At 44.1% G+C, this 22,435-nt stretch overlaps 2 protein-coding genes across 11 annotated transcripts in view; one reads left to right on the top strand and one right to left on the bottom strand.

Annotated features, from left to right (window-relative positions):
• Positions 1 to 22,435, top strand: part of LRRC31 (leucine rich repeat containing 31) — an 84,326-nt gene that overhangs the window by 44,106 nt on the left and 17,785 nt on the right. For 4 of the 7 annotated variants that reach the window (XM_029616527.1, XM_029616522.1, XM_029616526.1 and 1 more), the window contains one exon: positions 5,640 to 5,804. The exons of the other annotated variants lie outside the window; for them this stretch is intronic. In XM_029616527.1, coding sequence (XP_029472387.1) covers positions 5,640 to 5,804 — 165 coding nt within the window. The remainder of the gene's footprint in view (positions 1 to 5,639; positions 5,805 to 22,435) is intronic. 7 annotated transcript variants of the gene reach the window in all.
• Positions 21,506 to 22,435, bottom strand: part of LRRIQ4 (leucine rich repeats and IQ motif containing 4) — a 112,485-nt gene continuing 111,555 nt past the window's right edge. For 3 of the 4 annotated variants that reach the window (XR_003858693.1, XR_003858694.1, XR_003858695.1), the window contains exons 7-8: positions 22,115 to 22,221; positions 21,508 to 22,014 (exon numbers count right to left, since the gene is read on the bottom strand). The gene's annotated coding sequence lies outside the window, so the exon portion shown is untranslated. Of the gene's footprint in view, positions 22,015 to 22,114; positions 22,222 to 22,435 lie in introns of all 4 variants that reach the window. The other variant, XR_003858696.1, reaches the window with a different exon arrangement.

Here is a 22,435-nt window from a genome sequence, read left to right on the forward strand (position 1 = left end):
AGCGTTGGAGAACCGTCCACTTCCTGGTACCTGTCATTTCAAATGTCATTTGAAATGACAGATACCAGCGTGTTCGTGAAGCGTTAGGCCCGCGCACCCAGGTTACTGTATAGGCGCTATATAGCGCCTATACAGTAGGCGCTTAGACGCAGCTTGCATTTGCAAGCTATTTACATACAGGATCGAGCGGTAGGTGAGCTGGACTGTGCGTGCGGCAACCGCGAGTGTGCCGGGCACTAACGCAGCTCTTCCTACCACTTGTTACTGGATTGACCTGATAGTCTATATAAACTAAGGCGTACAGTCTTAAGTTGGAAACTAGAAAGAAAAGTTTTAACTAAACGAACATGGTGAAGTTTGAATTGCTCCTTTTTACTTATTGCAACAATATGTTTCTTTAAGATGAGAAAGCGAAGTTGTTACCTGTAACAGGTATTCTCTGTGGACAGTAGAACAAATAGCCACACAAGATGAATGATGTCATTTGATGCTAAGCCGACATTTATGCTCTCCTAGCCCAGAAACTTCTAGATTCTACTCCTCTGATGTCCCCGGGAGTCCTAGACGTTCCCCCCTGATGTCTGCGCCGGGCACCATGCCACCTCGGAAACCTGAGGCCTCATCCCCCTCCCTCAGTCTTGGCCACACCGTATTTTCAGGAGGAGCTGGACCACAGGGTGCAGTCCATGGTGCTCAAAGCACTTCAAAGCATTGAGCTGCCAGTGCCACTGGCCCCTATACGGGTGCCCGAGCTTCCGCAGTTGATGTTAGCACCTCTGCTAGAGCGTCTGGTCATCCTCTTGGGTGCTCTACCGACACAACTGGTGCCCAAGGGGCCTTTGATTCACCAATGGCCACAATGCCCTCCACTGGGAGTGATCCTGGTTCTTGGGTCCTCCGAGGAGGAAGATGTGGCTGGGACAGTGTTCCCTAGACCACTATTACCCGAGCCCCTGCCAGGTCCCTCTGGCCTTCCTCGGCCTCCAGTCCCCTCAATGCCTGGGGAACAGTTGATTCCCGCAGTGCCTCCGAAACCATTGGAGCCCAGGACTGATGCCCCTCACAGACCTTGCCTGTGTCCGGCGGGTCCTAGTGAAGAGAAAGGGCCTGCTAAAAAAAAAATAAAATAAAAAATAAAATAAAAATTAGATTGTCTCCACAAGGGCACCAGTAACCACAAGGGAGGATGATGATGCTTCACTCCTTTTAAGAAACTGGGCATATCTGGATGAGCCAACAAGGGCCCCCTCCATTCACCTGACCTCGGAAACAGGCAAGAACTGCCGCTTGAACCTTCAAGGAGTTAAGGACCAACCCTTTACTCAATCCATCCTGCAAAACTTCCAAAATGAGTGGATCTTAACCGAACAAGGAAGTTCTCCTCCATCTTAACACCAAGCCTCAAACAATCTCCAAACAGTCACGTAAGCTAAGGAAGTGGAGAACTTTCTCGCTCCTAGCAAGGTGGCAATCACCGCAGCAGAATATCCATGCTTCAGCAACCGAGCCCCCTCAAGGGCTATGCCGTAAGACAAAATCAATTTGGATCTTTGTGAAAAACAGGCCCCTGCAGTAGCAGATACCTGTGCGCCAGAAAGTGGAGAATCCACCAGAAGCCTTCGTAGATCTGCATACCAGTCTCCTGGGCCAATCTGGTGCCACTAGAAAGCACCATCTCCTTGTGACTCTCGATCCTCTGAGCCATTCTGCCCAACATGGGCCATGGGGGAAAAGCATACAGCAGCTTGCCCTCCAGCCACTCCTGTATGAGAGCATAGATTGCCAATGACTTTGGATCTCTCCTACAACTGAAGAATTAAGGAACCTTCATATTTCAAGAAGTCTCCAGCAGGTCCAGAAATGGAAAACCCCAGCGATCCACTATTATCTGAAATGCCTCGTCTAACAATTCCCAATATCCTGGATCCAGACTGCCTGCTGAGAGAGTCTGCTCTTACATTGTCTTTTCCTGCAATGTGTGAGGCTGAGATCTCTTGAAGATGCACGTCCACCCATTCCACATGTTGCTCTATTTTCTGTGACATTTGCTGGTTCTTGGCTCCTGTCTGCCAGTTGATGTAGGCCACTGTCGTTACATTGTCTGTTATCCGGACTGCTCAACCTTGTAATCTGTCGCCAAACTGCAAGCATGTCAACTGGACCACAATGGCTTCTAGCCGACTGATGTTCCAGAAAGGATCTTCTGCACTCCAGTGTGCCCTTGTGCTGTCAGCTCCTGACAGTGAGCTCCCCAATCCTGGAGGCTCGCATCTGTCGTGAGTACTAGCCAGTCTGGTGATGTTAGTGAAACCCCTTTCTTAGATGATCCTCTTAACCACCACTGAAAGGTGGAGCCGAATTGAATAATCTTGAAACTGTGAGCGTTGTAGAGGACACATATGGCCTCGTCCATGGCACCACCTCCAGGGTCGCCGCCATCAATCCTAGTATCTGAAAATAGGACCATACTGTCAGGCGTATTGTTAGTCAGTAGATGCACCTTAGCTATCAGCTTCTGAATATGGCCCTCCAGCAGGAACACCCTGCCCTGCTTCATAAGAACATAAGAAATTGCCATGCTGGGTCAGACCAAGGGTCCATCAAGCCCAGCATCCTGTTTCCAACAGAGGCCAAAAACCAGGCCACAAGAACCTGGCAATTACCCAAACACTAAGAAGAACCCATGCCACCGATGCAACTAATAGCAGTGGCTATTCCCTAAGTATAATTGATTAATAGCCATTAATGGACTTCTCCTCCAAGAACTTATCCAAACCTTTTTTGAACCCAGCTACACTAACTGCACTAACTACCTTCTCTGGCAACAAATTCCAGAGCTTTATTGTGCGTTGAGTGAAAAAGAATTTTCTCCGATTAGTCTTAAATGTGTTACTTGCTAACTTCATGGAATGCCCCCTAGTCCTTCTATTATTCGAAAGTGTAAATAACAGAGTCACATCTACTCGTTCAAGACCTCTCATGATCTTAAAGACCTCTATCATATCCCCCCTCAGCCGTCTCTTCTCCAAGCTGAACAGCCCTAACCTCTTCAGCCTTTCCTCATAGGGGAGCTGTTCCATCCCCTTTATCATTTTGGTTGCCCTTCTCTGTACCTTCTCCATCGCAACTATATCTTTTTTGAGATGCGGCGAACTGAACACTGAAAAACTTTAGCGACTGTGATGGCTAAAGATTGTTCTTGAACGTCCAAAGGAGCAAGTGCTGCTCTCCACAATCAATATTTAAGTCACCACGGAGATGCAGGAAAATTAAGTCAGTCCCAAAAATTTCAAATTTTAAATATGCAAATATTTTTATTCATCAAATCGGCAACTCCATTGCTCAAAAGGTACAGAATTTATTCAACACAGGGTCCCCCGACATGGACCCGTGTTTCGCCAAACACGGCTGCGTAGGGGGGGACGACAGTATATTCTTTGTGGCATTCAAACTTTAAATTTCAGCGTCTTTGGCGTCTCCTTGCCAAAACTGCCGCCAAAGACGCTGAAATTTAAAGTTTGAATGCCACAAAGAATATACTGTCCCCCCCGTCCCCCCCTACGCAGCCGCGTTTGGCGAAACACAGGTCCGTGTTGGGGCACCCTGTGTTGAATAAATTCTGTACCTTTTGAGCAATGGAGTTGCCGATTTGATGAATAAAAATATTTGCATATTTGAAATTTCTGGGACTGACTTAATTTTCCTGCATCTCCGTGGTGACTTAAATAAAGATTGTTCTTGGCCAGGTTCACGACCCAACCTAGCTCCTACAACAAGGAGATCATCTTGCACGAGACCTGGAGGCTCTCTTCTAGACTCTTGGCCCAAATCAGCCAGTCGTCCAAATACTGATATACCAGGATCCCATCCTTACTCAGCTCTGCCAGCACTACCACCATAACCTTGGAAAAAGTTCTGGCTGCGGTGGCCAAACCAAAAGGTAGCACATGAAACTGATAAACTTGAAAAATTTCTACCCAAAAGCAGAAGGATCCATGCCAAAACCAGGGGCCAATTGACCTGCACCCACTGAGCTACCTTCCCCCTGCCAAGGAACCAGTTAGGGGAGATCTAAAATCAGGCGACCCTTCAGGCAGCTCTTTTTCCATTCCTGCACTAGGCTGGGAAGAACCATGATTAGTAAAAATCAGGAGGTAATGCTCCCTGAGCTTCCAACTAGCACCGACACAAATTCGAGAGAACGCCAGGTTGAGATGCCCAATTCTGACAAGCAACATATAGGGCTAGGCGCTTAGGTTTCTTCTCTATGGGCGCCATAGTTGGTCAATATGCCTAACAGGCGACAACACTATGCCTATATAAGGGCCCAATCTGAGCTCCCTCAGGACGCTCAGACAATATATGTAAAAAAGTGCATGCATACAAAAGCACGTGCACACACAAATGGGCACCCTGGTAGGCGCTCCTATGCACCTAGCTAGTCGCCCAACTAGGCGCTCATGGGGGCCACACAGTCGGGCACACTAGCACAATCCAACGGAACTGAAGAGAGCAGTCTGTAGCACAGAAAAAAGTGCAAAAACGCCGCCATGGCCTACCATGTGGTGAACAGCAGAGCCTTGGAGTGAGAGATAGCCACAAGGGCTGCCCAACCCGCCAGGCTGCCCCTGTTCCCACAACTCCACTGGAAGTGAGAATGACAGTCTAATCACGCGTCAAGCACGGAGATTGGGGGGGGGGGGGGGGCGGCGCAAGGAATCCCTACTCAGCTCCCTTTCTGTGTTTTGTTTTGGTTTGGTTTTTTTTTTTTACACTTAAGTCCACGTCAGTTGAAAAACCAGCTACTGGACCAAGACACTCATCTCAGGGATCATGGAAATCACCTCAGGAATTCTCAACTGAGGAGGAGGGACCATAAGGTATCACCACAGGAGAACAGGGCAAATTAATTTTCCTCCTTTTTTCTCCTTCAAAACTTTAAAGCAATCCCCAGTAGGGAGATGTACGTCCACCATCTGCTGGAGACAGAGAATTCTGGTGGGTTGAAGTCACTACAGGGGTATACTGTGGTGTCAGCTTTGCTCCATCTTCATCTGCTGGTAGAGGTACATAACCCACTGCTTTTGGATCCACCTGTCTGTATGCTAAGAAATACCTACTTTTTCTAAGTTACTCATCTAACAGAAGCGAAATCTGCTTGTTCTTAAGCCAAAAACAATCTAAAATGGTTTTGTGTTTATATAATGTTTTGAAAACCAAAGTAGCTGAATTTCTATAGGATTGCTTCTTTTCTTTCTGTATCATGAAAATTCTTTAGAAACCAGGACTCTAATTGTCTGATTTATCTAAATTTTTATTTTAATACTTTTTGTGGCTGTGAGAAAAATAAATCACGTCTTAAGTAAATAAACCCCTGCAGAAATTCTACCCTGCAGGGGTTTATTTACTGCTGCGATGTGTGATCATGCATCATTATTGAATAGGCCCTATTAGAAATAAAGGGAGCCGCGGTAAATAATCATTTCTATGCGCCAGACCTTAATACATAGACTTCCATAGTTTGTTTCTTTATTATTGCTTTAAATCTAGCTTTAGACATTTATAATAAATGTTTTGAGCACTATAAGATATTATAATCATTTTTTAAGCTTTCTAAACATTTACAAAAATCATTTTAGGCACTGCTTTCCAGTATTTGCCTGATCTAAGAAAACTGGATCTGTCTTGTAACAAGGAGGCTGGCGGAGGGTTTAAGGACTCGGCACCTCTAGCCACTCTGAAGCAGCTTCAAGTACTCGACCTGCACCAGTGCTGCATAACAGAAGCTGATATGGTAGCTCTGAGTAAGGAAACCTTTCTGTAATCCTTAGAGAATATAACTGGGTGCAGTGATGGTTGGTGGGTCAAAAAAGTAGGTGGTACGACAGGCACTATTGCCATTGCTCTCTTCTGTACCCATCACCACCTAGTACACCTCTTTACCTTCCCCCCTCTCTACTTCCTTTACTCCTTCCCTCCCTGGATGACTCTACCTTTTGTCAATCATCTCCTGCAGTTAACCTTCTCCATTACCTTCAGATGTCTCTGGTCTCTTAACTTGTTGTTGAGGGTGTGAGCTCATTACTGTGCCTATCCATGAGCCATCATTGTCTAGGTGCCTGACAGTAGAGTTTAAAGGCCTTAGTTTACCAGTTACTGGGGTCCTTAGGCTAGCCACAACTCTTTGACATCTGGTGCATTTTGGTAACTGGTGTGATTTCAAATGGAAGAAAAGGACTACAAGTACCACAGCCTATAGTGATGTATTTTACAAAAACAGGAAAGGCCAAAAGTCTCCCTCTGGGTCATTGTGACATTTCTGGAGTCCTAAAGTTCAAATTCTGAGATTTCTGTTGTAGCTGGAAATGGAATTGTGGCACTGATAGGTGGTGCAGCAAGAGAGCAATCATCACAAGATTTATATACCAAGGGATAGATTTGTGATTCTGTGTGGCCTGGGCACTTCTATGACTTGGCCTCATAAGATGCTTTCTGCCCTAGTGGTAATGCCAGTAAAGGGCTCTGTGGTGACTGCTGCCAGGTACCTACTGAAATTTTTTTGTGCAACAATCTCTAAGTCCAAAATGTGCAAATAAAAGCTCTTGAAAGCACTGTTACGTGTAATTCAGTCTATAAAGAAACAGCCATATTACTTGTCTTGTATGTAATTTGTTGGAATTAGCGAAACTGGCCAGTACAACTGTTTCTGTTGCCAAACACCACCATGGTATATATCCAATGAAAGGCCACACAAATAATATGAAATTCTCAATAATCTGTACTCATGTTGTATATAACTGTCTTTGATATTCCAGTGCTTACTCTGCAAATGGATGAACTGAGAATTGTTCATAATAGGTGACAGTCATTCAGTGCATTTAGAGTAAGTTGACTGCAAAGTGGAACACAGCATTTTTGGCTTTAAAATGATTATCTTATATATTAAAAGGCATTAGCAAATGGTTACCGATTTACAAATAAGTCATGCAGTGAGGTTTAGAAAGCTGAAATTTGAGTAATTGATTGAATTTAGCTTTTATAGGTTTGCTGTTCTACCTTGTTTTATTAAATTTTACAATGAAACAATTCAAAAGATCAGCTGTCTAGTCTAGAAGAGCATGTTCTAAGCATATGAGAAAATATCTTAATGGGAGAGAACATACTAGAATATTTCCATGTACTGTACTGTGACTGGTTGGCTTTTTTGAATGGGATTTACGATACTGTCTTGTATGTACTTGTCTTCCATTCCAGTGTAGTACTGTTTAACATGAGATGGGTGCAGGGGTTCTTGTCCATAAGCACAGGGGTGTGGGGTAGGGGAGGTGGAGAAAAGTCTCTAGGGCCCTCTGGAGAAGGAATAAGCTGCTTGTTAACTCCAGTTGATATAAGCAAAATAAATAAAAACAGCACACTGGATTTGTTTCCAAAGAATTTTCTTTTTTACTTGAGGTACATAGCAGAAAAGCATTTAACATAGTAAATGACGGCAGAAAAAGACAAAGTGGTTTATCCAATCTGCCCAGCAAGCTTTATTTATTCTTTTAATTTATTTTTTATTCTGTTAAGGGTAGTAGTAACTGCTGCTCCTTGCAGGTTACCTCTTATTTTTATTTCCATCCTTTAACCACTAGGGTTCTTCTGTGTTTAACTCAAGCTCTTTTGAATTCCATTACAGTTCTTGTCTTGACTACCTGTGCCAGGAGGCCATTCCATGCATCTACCACCCTTTCAGTGAAGAAATATTTCCTGACGTTGTTCCCGAGTCTACCTCCCCTTCTACAGTTTTTCCATTGTAAAAGGCTCTCTGTTCCCATTCATCATTTATACATAGTAACATAGAAATGACGGCAGAAGAAGACCAACAGGCCCATCCTGTCTGCCCAGCAAGCTCTCACACTTATTTTCCCATATCTTTCTGTTACCCCGACCGCTGAGTTTAGGGCCCTTATTGGTAACTTTTTTATTCCAATTTTCTTCCATCCCCGCTATTGATGCAGAGAGCAGTATTGGAGCTGCATCAAGTGAAGTATAAGGCTTAATGTTTGAGGGTAGTAACCTTCATATCGATGTTTGTATACTCATACTGCTCATATCAATGCCTTGTTAGATGTTGTCTGGATATAAATCCTCTTTTCCTCATCCCCCTCCTGCCGCTGAAGCAGAGAGCCATGCTAGATATGCATTCAAGGTGAAGTATCGGGCTTAACTGATTAGGGGTAGTAACCGCCGCAAAAAGCAAGCTACTCCCACGCTTATTTGTTTACCCAGACTGTGCAATTCAGTCCTTGTTGGCTGTTGTCTGAATATACATCCTCTCTTCTTCATTCCCCATTCAAGTATTTAAATGTCTGTATCATATCCCCCTGTCCCTTCTCTCCTCCAGGGTATATGTATTTAGGTCCTTCAGTTTCAGCTCATATGACTTTTGATGTAGACCCCACTCCATTTTCGTTGTCTTTCTTTGGACCATTTTGATCCTATTTCTATCCTTTTTAAGATATGGTTTTCAGAACTGAACACAGTACTGCAGATGAGGCTTCACAAATATAATGCAGTAAAGGGCAACATTGCCTCCTTTTCCCTGCTGGTTATGACTCTTTCGATGCAGCCCAGAATTCTTCTGGCCTTAGCCATCACCTTGTCACATTGTTTTGCCACTTTCGGATCACTCAACACTATCACCCTGAAATCTCATTCCTGGTCTGTGCACATCAATCTTTCACCCCCATCACGTATAGCTCCCCAGATACATGACTCTGTACTCCTTGGCAATGAATCTCAGCTGCCAAACCTTTGACCACTACTCAAGCTTTCTTAGATCACTTTTCTTTCTCTCCATATCACTTTTCTCTCCTTAAATAGGTTCCATTTACCACCACTTGCTGTTATGTCAGACAACCAGTTTGTAATCCATTCTACCACCTTGGAAGCCTTCACTTCTCATTTTGTTCTTGAGCCTTCTGTGTGGGACAATATCAAAAGCTTTGTTGAAATCCAGATAAATCACATATTTATTTATTTAGCATTTTTTATATACCGAGGTATAGCAGAGTTGCCTTCACTGCGGTTTACATACAGAACAACTTGTTACATTGAACGATGTTTGAAATTTAAAAATATCAAAAATTAACAATGATAAGCAAAGACATAACAAGGAGAATGAGTATAACAGGATAACACAGGGTGGAAACCCTGAGTAGGTGAACAGATATCTGGGAACAATGAAAAACAGAGGACATCTGCATCATGAAACAGGGAGATTGATTGAAGGAGATTTTGAAAGATAGCAGGCTATGTTAATGTACTGTAAGTTCATTGAGTGCAGTCTTTAAAAGATTGGCTGAGTAGCCAGGATTTTAGGTCTTTTTTGAATGATTTTAAGTTTTCTTGATTGGTGAGGAAATGAGGTAATGAATTCCAAAGTTTAGGGCCAATAATGGAAAGGGCTCTGTTTCTGGTGGAGGATAATTTGGCCTGTGGGAGTGAGGGAATCACAAGTTGGATTTTACTAGTCGTTCTTGTTCGTTGAGAGCAATGTAAGTGAATGATGTCATCAAAGGTGGAGTAATCGGCTTTGTATATAGCATTGTGAAGAATAGAGAGAACTTTGAATTCTACTCTTTTTTCAATAGGGAGCCATAGTAATTGATTGAGAACAGGTGTAATGTGATCGGTTTTTCTTTTACCTGTTAGTACTCTGGCTGCTTTTTTATTTTTTTACTATGGGCCGATACAGTAAAGTGCGCTCGGCCGAACGCACTGTTTAACACGCGGTTGGACACATGTTTTTGATGTGTCCACTACCCCTTATACTGTAAGGGATTTAGCACGTCAAACATGTCCAACCCCTCCCCCCAAAAAAAACTAATAGTGCTAATCACATGCAAATGCATATTGATGAGGCTGTTATATGTACCCAGGATATGAAAAAAAAAAAGTGCAGCCAAGTCACATGTTTTATGCTCAGAAATTTACACCTGTCCAAGGGCAAGCGTTTAATTTGAGCAGCCCGAAAGTGTACAGAAAATACTGCTTTTCTGTACACCCTCCAACTTAATATCCTAGTGACATTAAGTCGGAAGAACCAAAAATGTAAAAAAAAAAATGCTGTCAGGTTAGGAAAACTAATGCTCTATTTTACCGGTGTCCGTTTTCCTAACCTTTGGCTGTCAGGGGGCACGGAAAACAAGACGCTCATAAAATTGAGCGTTGGTTTCCTGAACCTGCTGGCAGCCACCTCTCTTGGGTTTCTGCTAATAAGGAGGCACTAGGGACACGCTATTGTTCCTAGTGCCTCCTTTTTAACATGACCTCTCATTTAAATACAGGATTGCGCGCCCAGGAGAGATGGCTGGGCGCACGTTGAGTGGGCATTCAACACAGACACCCAGTCTCCTGCACTTCGTATTGCATTGGCCTGATAAAATGTTCTCTCTTTGATCCATTTCTCTAGTTGCCTAATTGAAAGACTCTATCTTATTTGTTTGACATGACTTTTCTCTGATAAAAACAATGTTGCCTCGGATCCTGCAACTCATTGGATTGTAGATAGTTGACTATTCTTTCCTTTAGCAGTATTTCCATTATTTTCCCATCACCGAGGTAAGGCTTACTGGCCTTTAATTTCCAGCCTCCTCTCTATGCACACTTCTGTGAAGCAGGAACCACCGCCTTTCTCCAATCTTGCGGCACCACTCCCATTTCTAAGGATTTATTGAACAAGTCTTTCAGTGGACCTTTCAGAACCTCTGACTCCCTTAGTATCCTGGGATGTCATCAGACCCCATGGCCTTGTCCACTTTCAGTTTTGCTAGTTCCACCCAAACGCACTCTTCTGTAAATGGGGTTGTACCTACTCCATTCCCATCCATTCTCTTGTCTACTACCAAGGTCATCTTTGAATACTGAGGTGAAGTATTGGTTTAATATTTCTGCTTTTTCCTCATCTTTCTCCACACAACAAACCTTGTCTCTGTTCAATATTATACCACCTCTAGGCTTCCTTCTTTCTTGGATATCTGAAAAATGTCTTGTCACATCTTTTTACCTCTTTGGCAAGCCTTTATTCCACTTGAGCTTTTACCATTATGATGTCTTTCCTCATCTCTTTTTTTAGTTTCACCAGATGTTATCCCCTGTGTTCCTCTTGAGTTCCTTTGTACTTTTTGACAGCTAATCTTTTTTACTTTTTTTTTTTTCAGCCACCTCTATGGAGAACCCCATCTGTTTTCTTTTCCTCTTACATAAAGATTTGTTGCCTTTATTATAGCTCCTTTTAATTTGGTCCACTGTTAAACTACACTTATTTTCACTCAGTCTTCTAGTTACTCTTCAAGGTACATCCCCCATTTCAACAGTTTGTGTGTTTGAAATCTAAGATTTTGATGTTTGTGTGACTTCTCTCCATCTTGGCTGCTATGTAAAACCATACTGTCTGATAGTCCCTGGTGCTCAGGTAGTGACTTGCCTGGACATTAAAGATACTATCTCCATTCATGAGCACCAAATCTAGTATTGCTTCTTCCCTTGTGGGTTCCATCACCATTTGTCTAAGTAGAACACTTTGAAGGGCATCCACAAGCTCTACTTATTTAAAATCATTTATATCCCTTGCTATCCAAAAATATCTGAGCAGGTTACAATCTAACATTCATAATGTATAAACGTATAAAATAGAATAAAACATACAAAATTAAAGACAGAAATTAAAAACATGTCAAACATAAAATACCTCTGTCACCTAGCTCGGAGGTGATAAAATTATGCTGCGAATGAAATACACACTGAAAACTATATAAAATCATTAAAATCTAAAGTAAAAAAAAAAAGGGTCTTTAGTTTATGGAAAGCTGGCTAAAAAGATTTTTCTCTCAATCCAGCAGGAAGAGTTCCACAATTCTGGCCCTGCTACAAAAAAAAAAAAATCCTTTCCTTTGATTCATCTAGTCTAAAGGAAGGAACATCTAAAAGATTTTGACTAGCAGATCTTAAGGCTGACTGGCTGAAAGATTTTTAGGATTAAATTGAAGCAGCTAGAAACAAGGCCATGTAAAGCTTTAAATACCAACATCAAAATCTTTACTTGATCCTCCAAACAACTGGGAGCAAGTGGAGATTAAATAAAATTGGAGTGTTATGATCATGAGTTCAGACTCTGGAGACAAGTTGGGCTGCTGAATTTTGTGCCAATTTCAGAGATCGAATAGTTGATTATGGGACACAATGTACAAGGAATTACAATAATCCAACTCAGAAATCACCATTGAATGAATCACTGACTTTAAATCAGACATACTTAAATATGGTTTAATGTGCCACAATAACCGTAATTTAAAGAAAATGGAATGGACTACATTCATCTGACATTTGAAAGAGAAAGCACCGTCAAGTACTCCCAAATTTCTGGCCTGAATAACAACTGGAATTTAGAAACCATCAAGAGCTAAATGTTGGCTGCATTCCTAATCAAGGAGACTGCAAGACAGCAGTACAATTTCAGCTCTCTACTTATAGATTCTGTAGCAGGGATACTCCAGTCCACATCTGATAGATTAAAATATCCAACAAGCAAAACTTTACTCTCCTTCCCATCTTTTGGATGCCTTCAACCAGATCTCTGTCCAGTTCTTCTGTCTGGTTTTGGAGGCTTGTAGACCACAACAGTGTAAATGGAAGTGCCATTGTCTTTTTCCAAGACAACCCATTGTGCTTATTCCTTTCCTCACATGCCCTGCATTTCTGTTACCAGGATTATTGTTTGACATAAAGAGCTGCTACTCCCCCCCCCCCCCCCCCCCTTTTTTTTTCTGACTTGTCTATCATTCCACAACAGGTTATAGCCTGGGATGGCCATATCCCATTCATGAGACTCGTTGAACCACATCTCTGTAAAAGCAACAATATCCAAGTCTACCTCCACCATTAGGGTTTGCAAATTTGGAGCTTTATTGCTCAGACTATGAGCATTTATGCAAGTAGCTTTCCAGTTTTTCTACCTCCGTTTGCTTATCTTCCTGGGTAGTGTTTGTTTCTTTCTGCTGCAGAGTAGATTAAATTTGTTCTTTTCCCCACCCACTTCCTTCTTGGATTGGGGGCGACGATTCCCATTTCATTGACTTCCTTCTGCCATCCTGTCCTCTAATTTAATTGCCTCATGATATAAGCTCTGTAGGCCATCTTTACTGTATAGTGTGTTATTTCATACTCTGCTTCAGCCCTCATATCTAAATCCTTCTTTACACCAGGTTTTGAGCCATATATTGAAATTATCTATGTGACTTAGCCTTTCCCTTCCCTTTCTGTGAACAGGTAACATTTCTGAAAAGACAATGGTATTTGACATGTGCTGTTACATAGGTGGGTAGTGAGGTGTGGGCTGATAGCTGTTGAGTGTGAGGCAGCGGGTGCCCCGACCGTATGCTCTGGCTGTGGGAGAACAGCGATCTGCCTGTGTTGAATCTCCGGCACCAGAAGGAAAGAGGAGAGAAGAGGATCCTGGACTGGAGCAAGGGCAGGTGAAAGCGGAGCCAGAAGAGAAGGAGCTGCGTTAATGTACAAATAATCGAATAAGGCATACTGCCAGCAGTTCTTCAATATGATATCGCTGCCGGCTCCAATGAATTCATGATGCTTCATCAACCAAGAGCCATCAACACTCTCGACTCAAGATATGTCATTTTTATTTGCAAGACAAAAATAAAATTACAAACATGACCAATGATTATACCTGTTGATGCATCAGATAAAACTTCAGTCACTCTTGTTCAAAAAGTGCAGTCAGCATCTCAAATCATATGAGGTCTTAAGATTTACTATATATGATCTTTATTATTTGCTTTAGTGGTTGATACTTGGTGAATTCTTTTTGTGGCTTGTAGTTCTTTGTAGCAGGCATCATATAGTGCAGCACAGGAAGTAAGACAGCTCATGATGAAAATAACATGCAAAAGTGATGCTCCCTGCAGAAAGGGTTGCTAGTGAGCATAGGCAAAAAATTTGACGTGCTAAATTAACAGATCTGGTAGTACTGCAAGATTAAGGAGAAAACTGGGGTTACTGAACACTTATCTTTCTCATTGAAAGAAAATTTTAAAGTCAGATTGGAAGAAGTGAGGTGGCACAAGTTACAGTCATAGCCTCTCACAGAATGACAATCATGTTTCAGAATAGCCTCTTCCTGTTCCACCCTTTTGACTTTGAATGCTTCTGGGGAAAGGAGACAAATTTTCTTTGTAGCCTATGGGAGCCTGTTAGTGTGAGTATAGTGGACAGCCCAGTAGCTGGTAAGTTCATGTTTTGACGAACTGTCAGTAAGTCTTTAAGAAAGAACCTTCTAGAAAGAATAAGGGCAAACTGAGGAATGTATTTCCCATACTTGAATGCTGAGGGAAATATTACCTCCAAAAGTCATTGGGGGGGTTTTTTCTCCTGTGAAGCAAAAATAATTTTTAATATATAATATAATGAAAGTGGTAATCTGTATTTGTCCTATTAAGGCATTTTGGAAAAAAAAAAAAAAAAGAAAATTATTCCTTACCTGCTAATTTTCGTTCCTGTAGTACCATGGATCATTCCAGACTGTGGGTTATGTTCCCTGTCCAGCAGATGGAGTTAGAACCAAAAATTCCCAGGGGAGGACCTATATAGCCACGCCTCCCTCGCCTCAATCCTCAGTAACTGGACTAGCAAAGCCAAAGGATCACTTCAAGTACCTCCAGCCAAAACTACCAGACACATCATGCTTAGAGATCGGGCCTTCTCCACAGCCGGTCCAACTTTATGGAACTCCATTCCCCCGGATCTTAGAATGGAACCCAGCATCTCAACATTCAAGAAAAGACTCAAGACGTGGCTGTTCACGCAGGCCTTTCCTAACTCCAACATTACTTAACTCCCTTCAATCAACATACTTCGCTAGTAATAGCATTAATAGCCACCTCTTACAATGTTGTTATATATATATATATATAATTATCTGATCTTCATTTTCCTTCTTACTCCAAGTTATTTATTTCCTTGTTACATGTAACTGCTTTTCTGCACTATTGTTCAAATTGTAAAGTTTATTATAATTGCACCCCTGTTTCTTGTGAACCAGCATGATGGGACTACCGTCTTGAATGTTGGTGTATAAAAAAACTTAAATAAATAAATAAGACGAGAAGAGACAGAACCAGAGGAATCAATTAATCTAAAAAATATAGAGAAAAAATAACAGCTATAAGTGACAGCAACTAACTTGTACTCAAAAAAACTGTAACTGAGAACTTGCAAACAGCACTGTGTTCAAAGACACAGCTCGCAATAACTAGAGATACAGAGTGAAAATATTGTGAAGACAGGAAAGCAGGGATGGCCCACAAAGAACCCCCAAAACCAGGGAGGGGTCTGGAATGATCCATGGTACTACAAGAACGAAAATTAGCAGGTAAGGAATAATTTTCTTTTCCCTGTACATACCAGGATCATTCCAGACTGTGGGATGTACCAAAGCTTCCCCATCATGGGTGGGTCGCGGACAGCCCTGCCCGTATGACCCTGTCTCCAAGCTGACCGTGAGACTGCGCGCGAATGTCTAGACATAAGAACATAAGAAAATGCCATACTGGGTCAGACCAAGGGTCCATCAAGCCCAGCATCCTGCTTCCAACAGTGGCCAATCCAGGCCACAAGAACCTGGCAAGTACCCAAAAACTAAGTCTATTCCATGTAACCATTGCTAATGGCAGTGGCTATTCTCTAAGTGAACTTAATAGCAGGTAATGGACTTCTCCTCCAAGAACTTATCCAATCCTTTTTTAAACACAGCTATACTAACTGCACGAACCACATTCTCTGGCAACAAATTCCAGAGTTTAATTGTGCGTTGAGTAAAAAAGAACTTTCTCCGATTAGTTTTAAATGTGCCCCATGCTAACTTCATGGAGTGCCCCCTAGTCTTTCTACTATCCGAAAGAGTAAATAACCGATTCACATCTACCCATTCTAGACCTCTCATGATTTTAAACACCTCTATCATATCCCCCCTCAGTCGTCTCTTCTCCAAGCTGAAAAGTCCTAACCTCTTTAGTCTTTCCTCATAGGGGAGTTGTTCCATTCCCCTTATCATTTTGGTAGCCCTTCTCTGTACCTTCTCCATCGCAATTATATCTTTTTTGAGATATCTTGCGAAAGTGTGGAGAGACTTCCATGTGGCTGCCCTACAGATTTCCTGAGAAGAAACTGCAGAACTTTCCGCCCACGACATCGCTTGAGCACGGAGAGAATGCGCCTTAACAGCTAAAGGTGGAGACTTACCCACTCCGATGTATGCGGCTATAATCGCTGCTTTCAGCCAGCGAGCGATTGATTGTTTGGATGCCATGCAACCCTTCCTGGGTCCCGACCAAAGGACAAACAAATGATCGGAGAGTCAAAATTCATTAGTGACCTCCAAATAATGTATCAAAGAGCGTCGGACATCCAACCGATGTAGGTCAGAAGAATCAGAGGATAAAAATGACGGAAGCTCTATCGATTGGTTGAGATGGAAAGTCGAGACCACCTTTGGCAGAAAATATGGAACTGTCCGCAGGGATACTCCCCCTGGCGTGAAACGAAGGTATGGCTCCCTACATGATAGAGCTTGTAGTTCAGAGATCCGACGTGCTGAGCTGATCGCCACCAGGAAGATGGTCTTAAGGGTGACATCCTTGAGTGTGGCTGAAGTCAGAGGCTCAAAAGGTGGTGCACATAGAGCCCGGAGTACCAAATTGAGATTCCAAGAAGGACAAGGTGGTCTAATTGGAGGCTTCAAGTGTTTTACCCCCTTTAGAAAACGTAGGATATCTGGATGTGAGACCAGAAGCTCCCTGTCATTACTACGTAGGAAGGCTCCCAACGCTGCCACCTGCACACGAAGAGAATTATAGGCAAGGCCCAAATCCAGACCAGCCTGTAGGAAGGAAAGCACATGTGTCACCGAGGCCTGCGTTGGTAGAATCGATTTTGACTCGCACCATTCCTCAAAAACCTTCCATACTCTGACATAAGTAACCGACGTGGATGTCTTCCTAGCTTTCAGGAGCGTGGAGATGACAGATTCTGGATATCCGCGCCGTCTCAATTGACGCCTCTCAAAAGCCAAGCCGCAAGACAGAAGCGATCTACCTCCTTGAAAAATATTGGTCCTTGGCGAAGAAGACGTGGCAGATGACTGAGCCGAAGAGGGCCGTCTACTGCCAGATTGAGAAGATCTGCAAACCATGGTCGACGAGGCCACTCTGGTGCAACTAGGATCACCGGACTTTGATGCGCGTCTATCCGTCGGATAACCTTGCCCACTAGAGGCCACGGAGGAAAGACATACAGGAGACACTGTCGAGGCCAAGGAAGAACCAACGCGTCGACTCCTTCCGCGCCGCGCTCTCGCCTGCGGCTGAAGAACCGGGCGGCCTTTGCATTTGTCGCGGTTGCCATTAGATCCACATGGCGTCTCCCCCAATGCTGTACTATCCTTCACATTGCATCCTCCGAGAGTTCCCACTCTCCGGGATCCAGGTGTTGTCGACTGAGAAAATCTGCCTGAACGTTGTCCACGCCCGCTATGTGCTAAGCAGCTAGCCGCTGTAAGTGTAGCTCCGCCCATGTCATCAACTCGTCTGTCTCCAACGAGACTAGATGGCTTCTGGTGCCCCCCTGGCGATTGATGTACGCCACTGTGGTTGCATTGTCCGAAAGAATCCGAACCGCTCGACTGCGTACCAGTGGGTAGAACCCCTGCAGCGCTAGACGGACTGCTCTGGTCTCCAGCCGATTGATGGGCCAAGTGGACTGTTCCATCGGCCTTGGAGAGACCTGTCCTGACAGACCGCCCCCCAGCCGGTGAGACTGGCATCCGTGGTGACAACCACCCAATCCGGGTTCTGTAGAGACACTCCCTGAGCTAATTGTTGAGGGTCCAGCCACCACTGTAAGCTGAGCAAGACAACATCCGGGATGGGCAGTACTGCTTGAAAATCTCTCGACACTGGGTTCCATCGCGAAAGCAGAGACCTCTGGAGAGACCTGAGATGAGCGAAGGCCCACGGAACCAAATCGATTGTTGAGGCCATGGTTCCCAGTACCTGGAGATAATCCCACGCCGTAGGAGCAACTAGTGCCATGAACCGTGTTACCTGAGCACGCAGAGCCCGAGCTCTGTCCGGGTGCAGAAATACCTTGGCTCGGCTGGTGTCGAAGTGTGCTCCCAGAAAATCCAGCGATTGGGACGGTATCAGTTTGCTCTTTGAGAAATTGACGATCCATCCCAGAGACTGAAGAAGCTGTACTACCCTGTCTACAGCACGGTAACCCTGCGTCCTCAACTTCGCCCGAATGAGCCAGTCGTCTAGATAGGGATGTACAAGGATACCCTCCTTGCGGAGCGCCGCCGCCACCACTACCATGATCTTGGTGAAGACACGCGGAGCCGTCGCCAGACCAAAAGGGAGAGCACGAAACTGAAAATGCTGTCCCAAAATCTTGAAGCGTAAGAAGCGCTGATGATGGTGATGGATCGGGATGTGAAGGTATGCCTCTGTAAGGTCCAAAGAGGCCAAGAATTCTCCCGGATGCACGGCTGCTAACACTGAATGGAGCGTTTCCATACAAAAACGAGGAACTCTGAGACACTTGTTGACCGTCTTGAGATTTAGGATAGGTCGAAAAGTGCCCTCTTTCTTGGGAACCACGAAGTAGATTGAATAATGACCTTTTCCCAGTTCGGAGGCCGCTACCGGTACTATCGCCCCCAGCTGTAGCAGTCTATCGAGAGTCTGTCGGACTGCTAATTGTTTGAGACTGGAACCGCAAGGAGAAAACAGAAAATGATCTCGGGGTTCGTGTACAAAATCTAATACGTAGCCTTGTCTTAAGATGTCCAGCACCCATTGATCCGACGTAATTTGGGCCCACTCCTTGTAAAAGAGAGTAAGGCGACCCCCCCCCCCAGGTGGGGGATCCCCTCTTGGGTCCTTCTGGCATCATTGTGAAGCCTTCGAGGAAGGACCTGCCCCTTGAGTATCCTTACCGTGGCAGCGCCCTCGAAAGGACCGGTTCCAGGTGTGTGATCGTGTAGAAGGAGCCCGAGGTGTCTGCTGTCTAGTAGGACGCGACCTCCGTTGATTTTGGTACCTATTTCTGGAGAAATAAAAAGATCTAGAAGAACGTGGACGATCTTCTGGTAGCTTGTGCACCGCATTCTCATTAAGAGATTTGATGATCTGATCCAAATCTTCCCCAAATAGGCACCTACCCTTGAAAGGAAGGGAACTCAGGCATGTCTTAGACGAAGCATCTGCCGCCCAGTTGCGTAGCCACAAAAGACGACGAGCAGACACTGCCGCCACCATGGAACGAGCGAGGACCCTTAACAGATCATAAAAAGCATCAGCTCCATAGGCAACCACCGCTTCAAGTCTATCAGCCTGAATAGTCTCTGCCTGTGGCAAAGATTGGGAAGTGAGAAGCTGTTGTACCCAACGCAGAGCTGCTCGCCGTGCTAGGGAACTGCAGATAGCAGCCCTCATCCCCAACGCTGAGACTTCGAAGATATGCTTGAGGTAAACCTCGAGCTTGCGATCCTGGACATCCTTCAACGCCGTCCCGCCCGTGACCGGGATGGTAGTATGTTTCGTGACCGCGGATACCGCTGAATCAACAGCAGGAACCTTAAGAATCTCCAAGAAATCAGTGGGGAGAGGGTATAACTTTTCCATGGCTCGACCGACTCGAAGATTGGCCTCAGGAGTATCCCACTCCCTTGAAATCAATTGCAAGATGTTGTGATGCGTGGGAAAAGCTTTCGCTAGAGGTCGTAAGCCCGCTAGGAGAGGATCCCCTTTCTTAATCTTCGGATCCTGAGCCACAGGATCCGGAGGAGGGTCAATGTCCATTTCCTGGAGGATGTGGGGGATGAGATCATCCAATTCCGCTGCTTGAAAAATACGGAGGACCCTCGGGTCGTCACCTTCTACCTGGGCCGCCAGGGAGGGATCATCCGCATCTGGATCTTGCCATGGATCCCCCGACGGTTGTTGCAGCGGTATAGGAATCACGGGGGGGGGCCTGAGTGAACCCCGCACCCCCAGTGGGCAAAGAAGCCCTCCCTAAGGGAGGGTCTGCTGTCGAAAGCTGTGTCAAGCAGGCCAGTTTGGGGGGAGGGGGACCCCAAATTCCAAGATTCGGATCCCTGCTCTGTAAAAATGCCTTGTGCATTAAAACAATGAATTCTGGAGAAAAAGCGGGAAGTGCTGATGAAGGGCCTCCCGAGACGTCGTCCCCTTGCCTGCCCTGGTCCGTTGCGCTCTGAAACTCCATACTGTTAGAGGAAACCTGGAGAGGAACATCGACGACGTCCTCAGAGAGAGCTGCCTCCGAGTCAGCTGAGAAAATGGCCGCCGTTCCCGCGCTGAGGGGAAACGGGGCATGCCGCTTCCTGCCAGCGCGGTCAGACTCTCCTCCAAGCTGCCTACCAGGTAAGCCATACTCCCCCTCAGGAAAAGCTGAAGAAAATCCCTCTGAGGTCTGCTGAAGCCCATGCCGAGCTCCGGAGCCGTTCGGCGATTTTTGCATCGTGGAGGGAGGGGGAGGGGCGGCTGCGGCGCGCGGCAACAACTGAAGCGGTGAATTAATAAAACTCTTTGGCCTCCGGACCCCTCACCGTCCCCAAGAGACCGTCGGGGAAAAACGCTGTCCCGACGGTGAGCAGCTCCGGGGAATGGGTCGTCGCAGAGCTGCAGGGCGGGAACTCCAATCACTCCCTGAAAGGGAGGAGGGGAAAAGGAAAACTCCGGGGCTAGGGGGAGCGGTCAGCACTACAGACTTTCACCCCTCATAAATTCCTGTTCCTACCAATGACTGTAAATGAAATAAAAATAACACTTACCACACTCTAGCCAGGCAAGGAAGAGGAAAAAAACAGAGATAGGAAGAGAGAAATAAAGTGACAGGCAAAAAACACAGCCTGTCAGCAAGTTCCTGACTGGAAAACAGTGTCTCTCTTTGAACGGAGTGGTCCTGTCAGAACACTACAGAACCTATCCCTTAGAAGAAAAACCTTTATCTAATATTATTTAATTGATTCCTCAAAGAGAAAATAAAACTAGAAAAGTGCTGGGGACCACCGTGTCCCCTGCTCAATCTGCTGGAGTTAGAACTATACTGAGGATTGAGGCGAGGGAGGCGTGGCTATATAGGTCCTCCCCTGGGAATTTTTGGTTCTAACTCCATCTGCTGGACAGGGAACATAACCCACAGTCTGGAATGATCCTGGTACGTACAGGGAACAGGAAAATTAAGTTTGGTAATGATATTTCAGATACTTTATGAATTATTGACCTTGTTAGGCAATGCTAACTTAACTTTATTGTGAATTCTGTGTTTGCCTTCTATGTTAAAAAAACAAAAAAATAACAAAAACTGTTTATGCAGTTCTAAAAGTACTGAAACCCAGTGACAGAAGTAAATAACATTTTGTCACACACATTCATCAAAACATTTTTAATAACATCAATATCTTACATTTATACACAATTATGCAAAACTTTTAGAAAAGGTAATCAACCACATATATATCACAAAAATGCAATATATTCATAAGGTGCACAGACAATTCACTATAACTTTTTATCCAAAGATATCAAAAATTCCAAAATCGCATCATCCTTACATCAATCACATCCACACATTCAAACCTTTCATTCATAAACTCATATAACAGCCATACTATCTCACTTTATCACCAGGGCTTCCCAACAAGGTCCCTTGTTTCACCCATGAGGGCTTCTTCAGGCGATACTTTCACAAAATAAAATCAAAATTTATAACTGTTCATTACTCCAACATAACTCCAAATCCAATGGTGCTTGTTCTGAATCATCAGACGACAACTGCATATTCCACCCATTCGGGCTATTAATCCTTAAGTGTCAAATAGCGATTCTGTGTGGCATCCATTCAAATAATTTCAGAACAATCCTATCTTCAACAAATCTACAAAACAATACAAAAAAACATGATTGTCCCTTAAACAATACACTGCTAAATAACTTTTCATATAATCCTTATTAGTGTAGTATTAATCTGAACATACCATCTTCAACAATAAAAGCTCAAAGGATTGTCAAGTTAGATCCTCCAATAGGTATCAAATCATAGTGCAACTTTTACACATGCCTGACTTCAGTGTCCACAATGCACCTATGAATAAATATAGACATAATTTTAGTCACATTGTCTCCACAACCTGATAAATCCATTCAACCACATAAAATAATTACCTTATAACTCCAGAATATATTGCATTTTTGTGATTTATATATGTGGCTGATGACCTTTTCTAAAAGTTTTGCATAATTTTGTATAAATGTAAGATATTGATGTTGTTAAAAACATTTTGATGAATGTATGTGAT

This window comes from Rhinatrema bivittatum, chromosome 9 (genome assembly GCF_901001135.1).
Source record: "Rhinatrema bivittatum chromosome 9, aRhiBiv1.1, whole genome shotgun sequence".
Lineage (NCBI taxonomy): Eukaryota > Metazoa > Chordata > Amphibia > Gymnophiona > Rhinatrematidae > Rhinatrema > Rhinatrema bivittatum.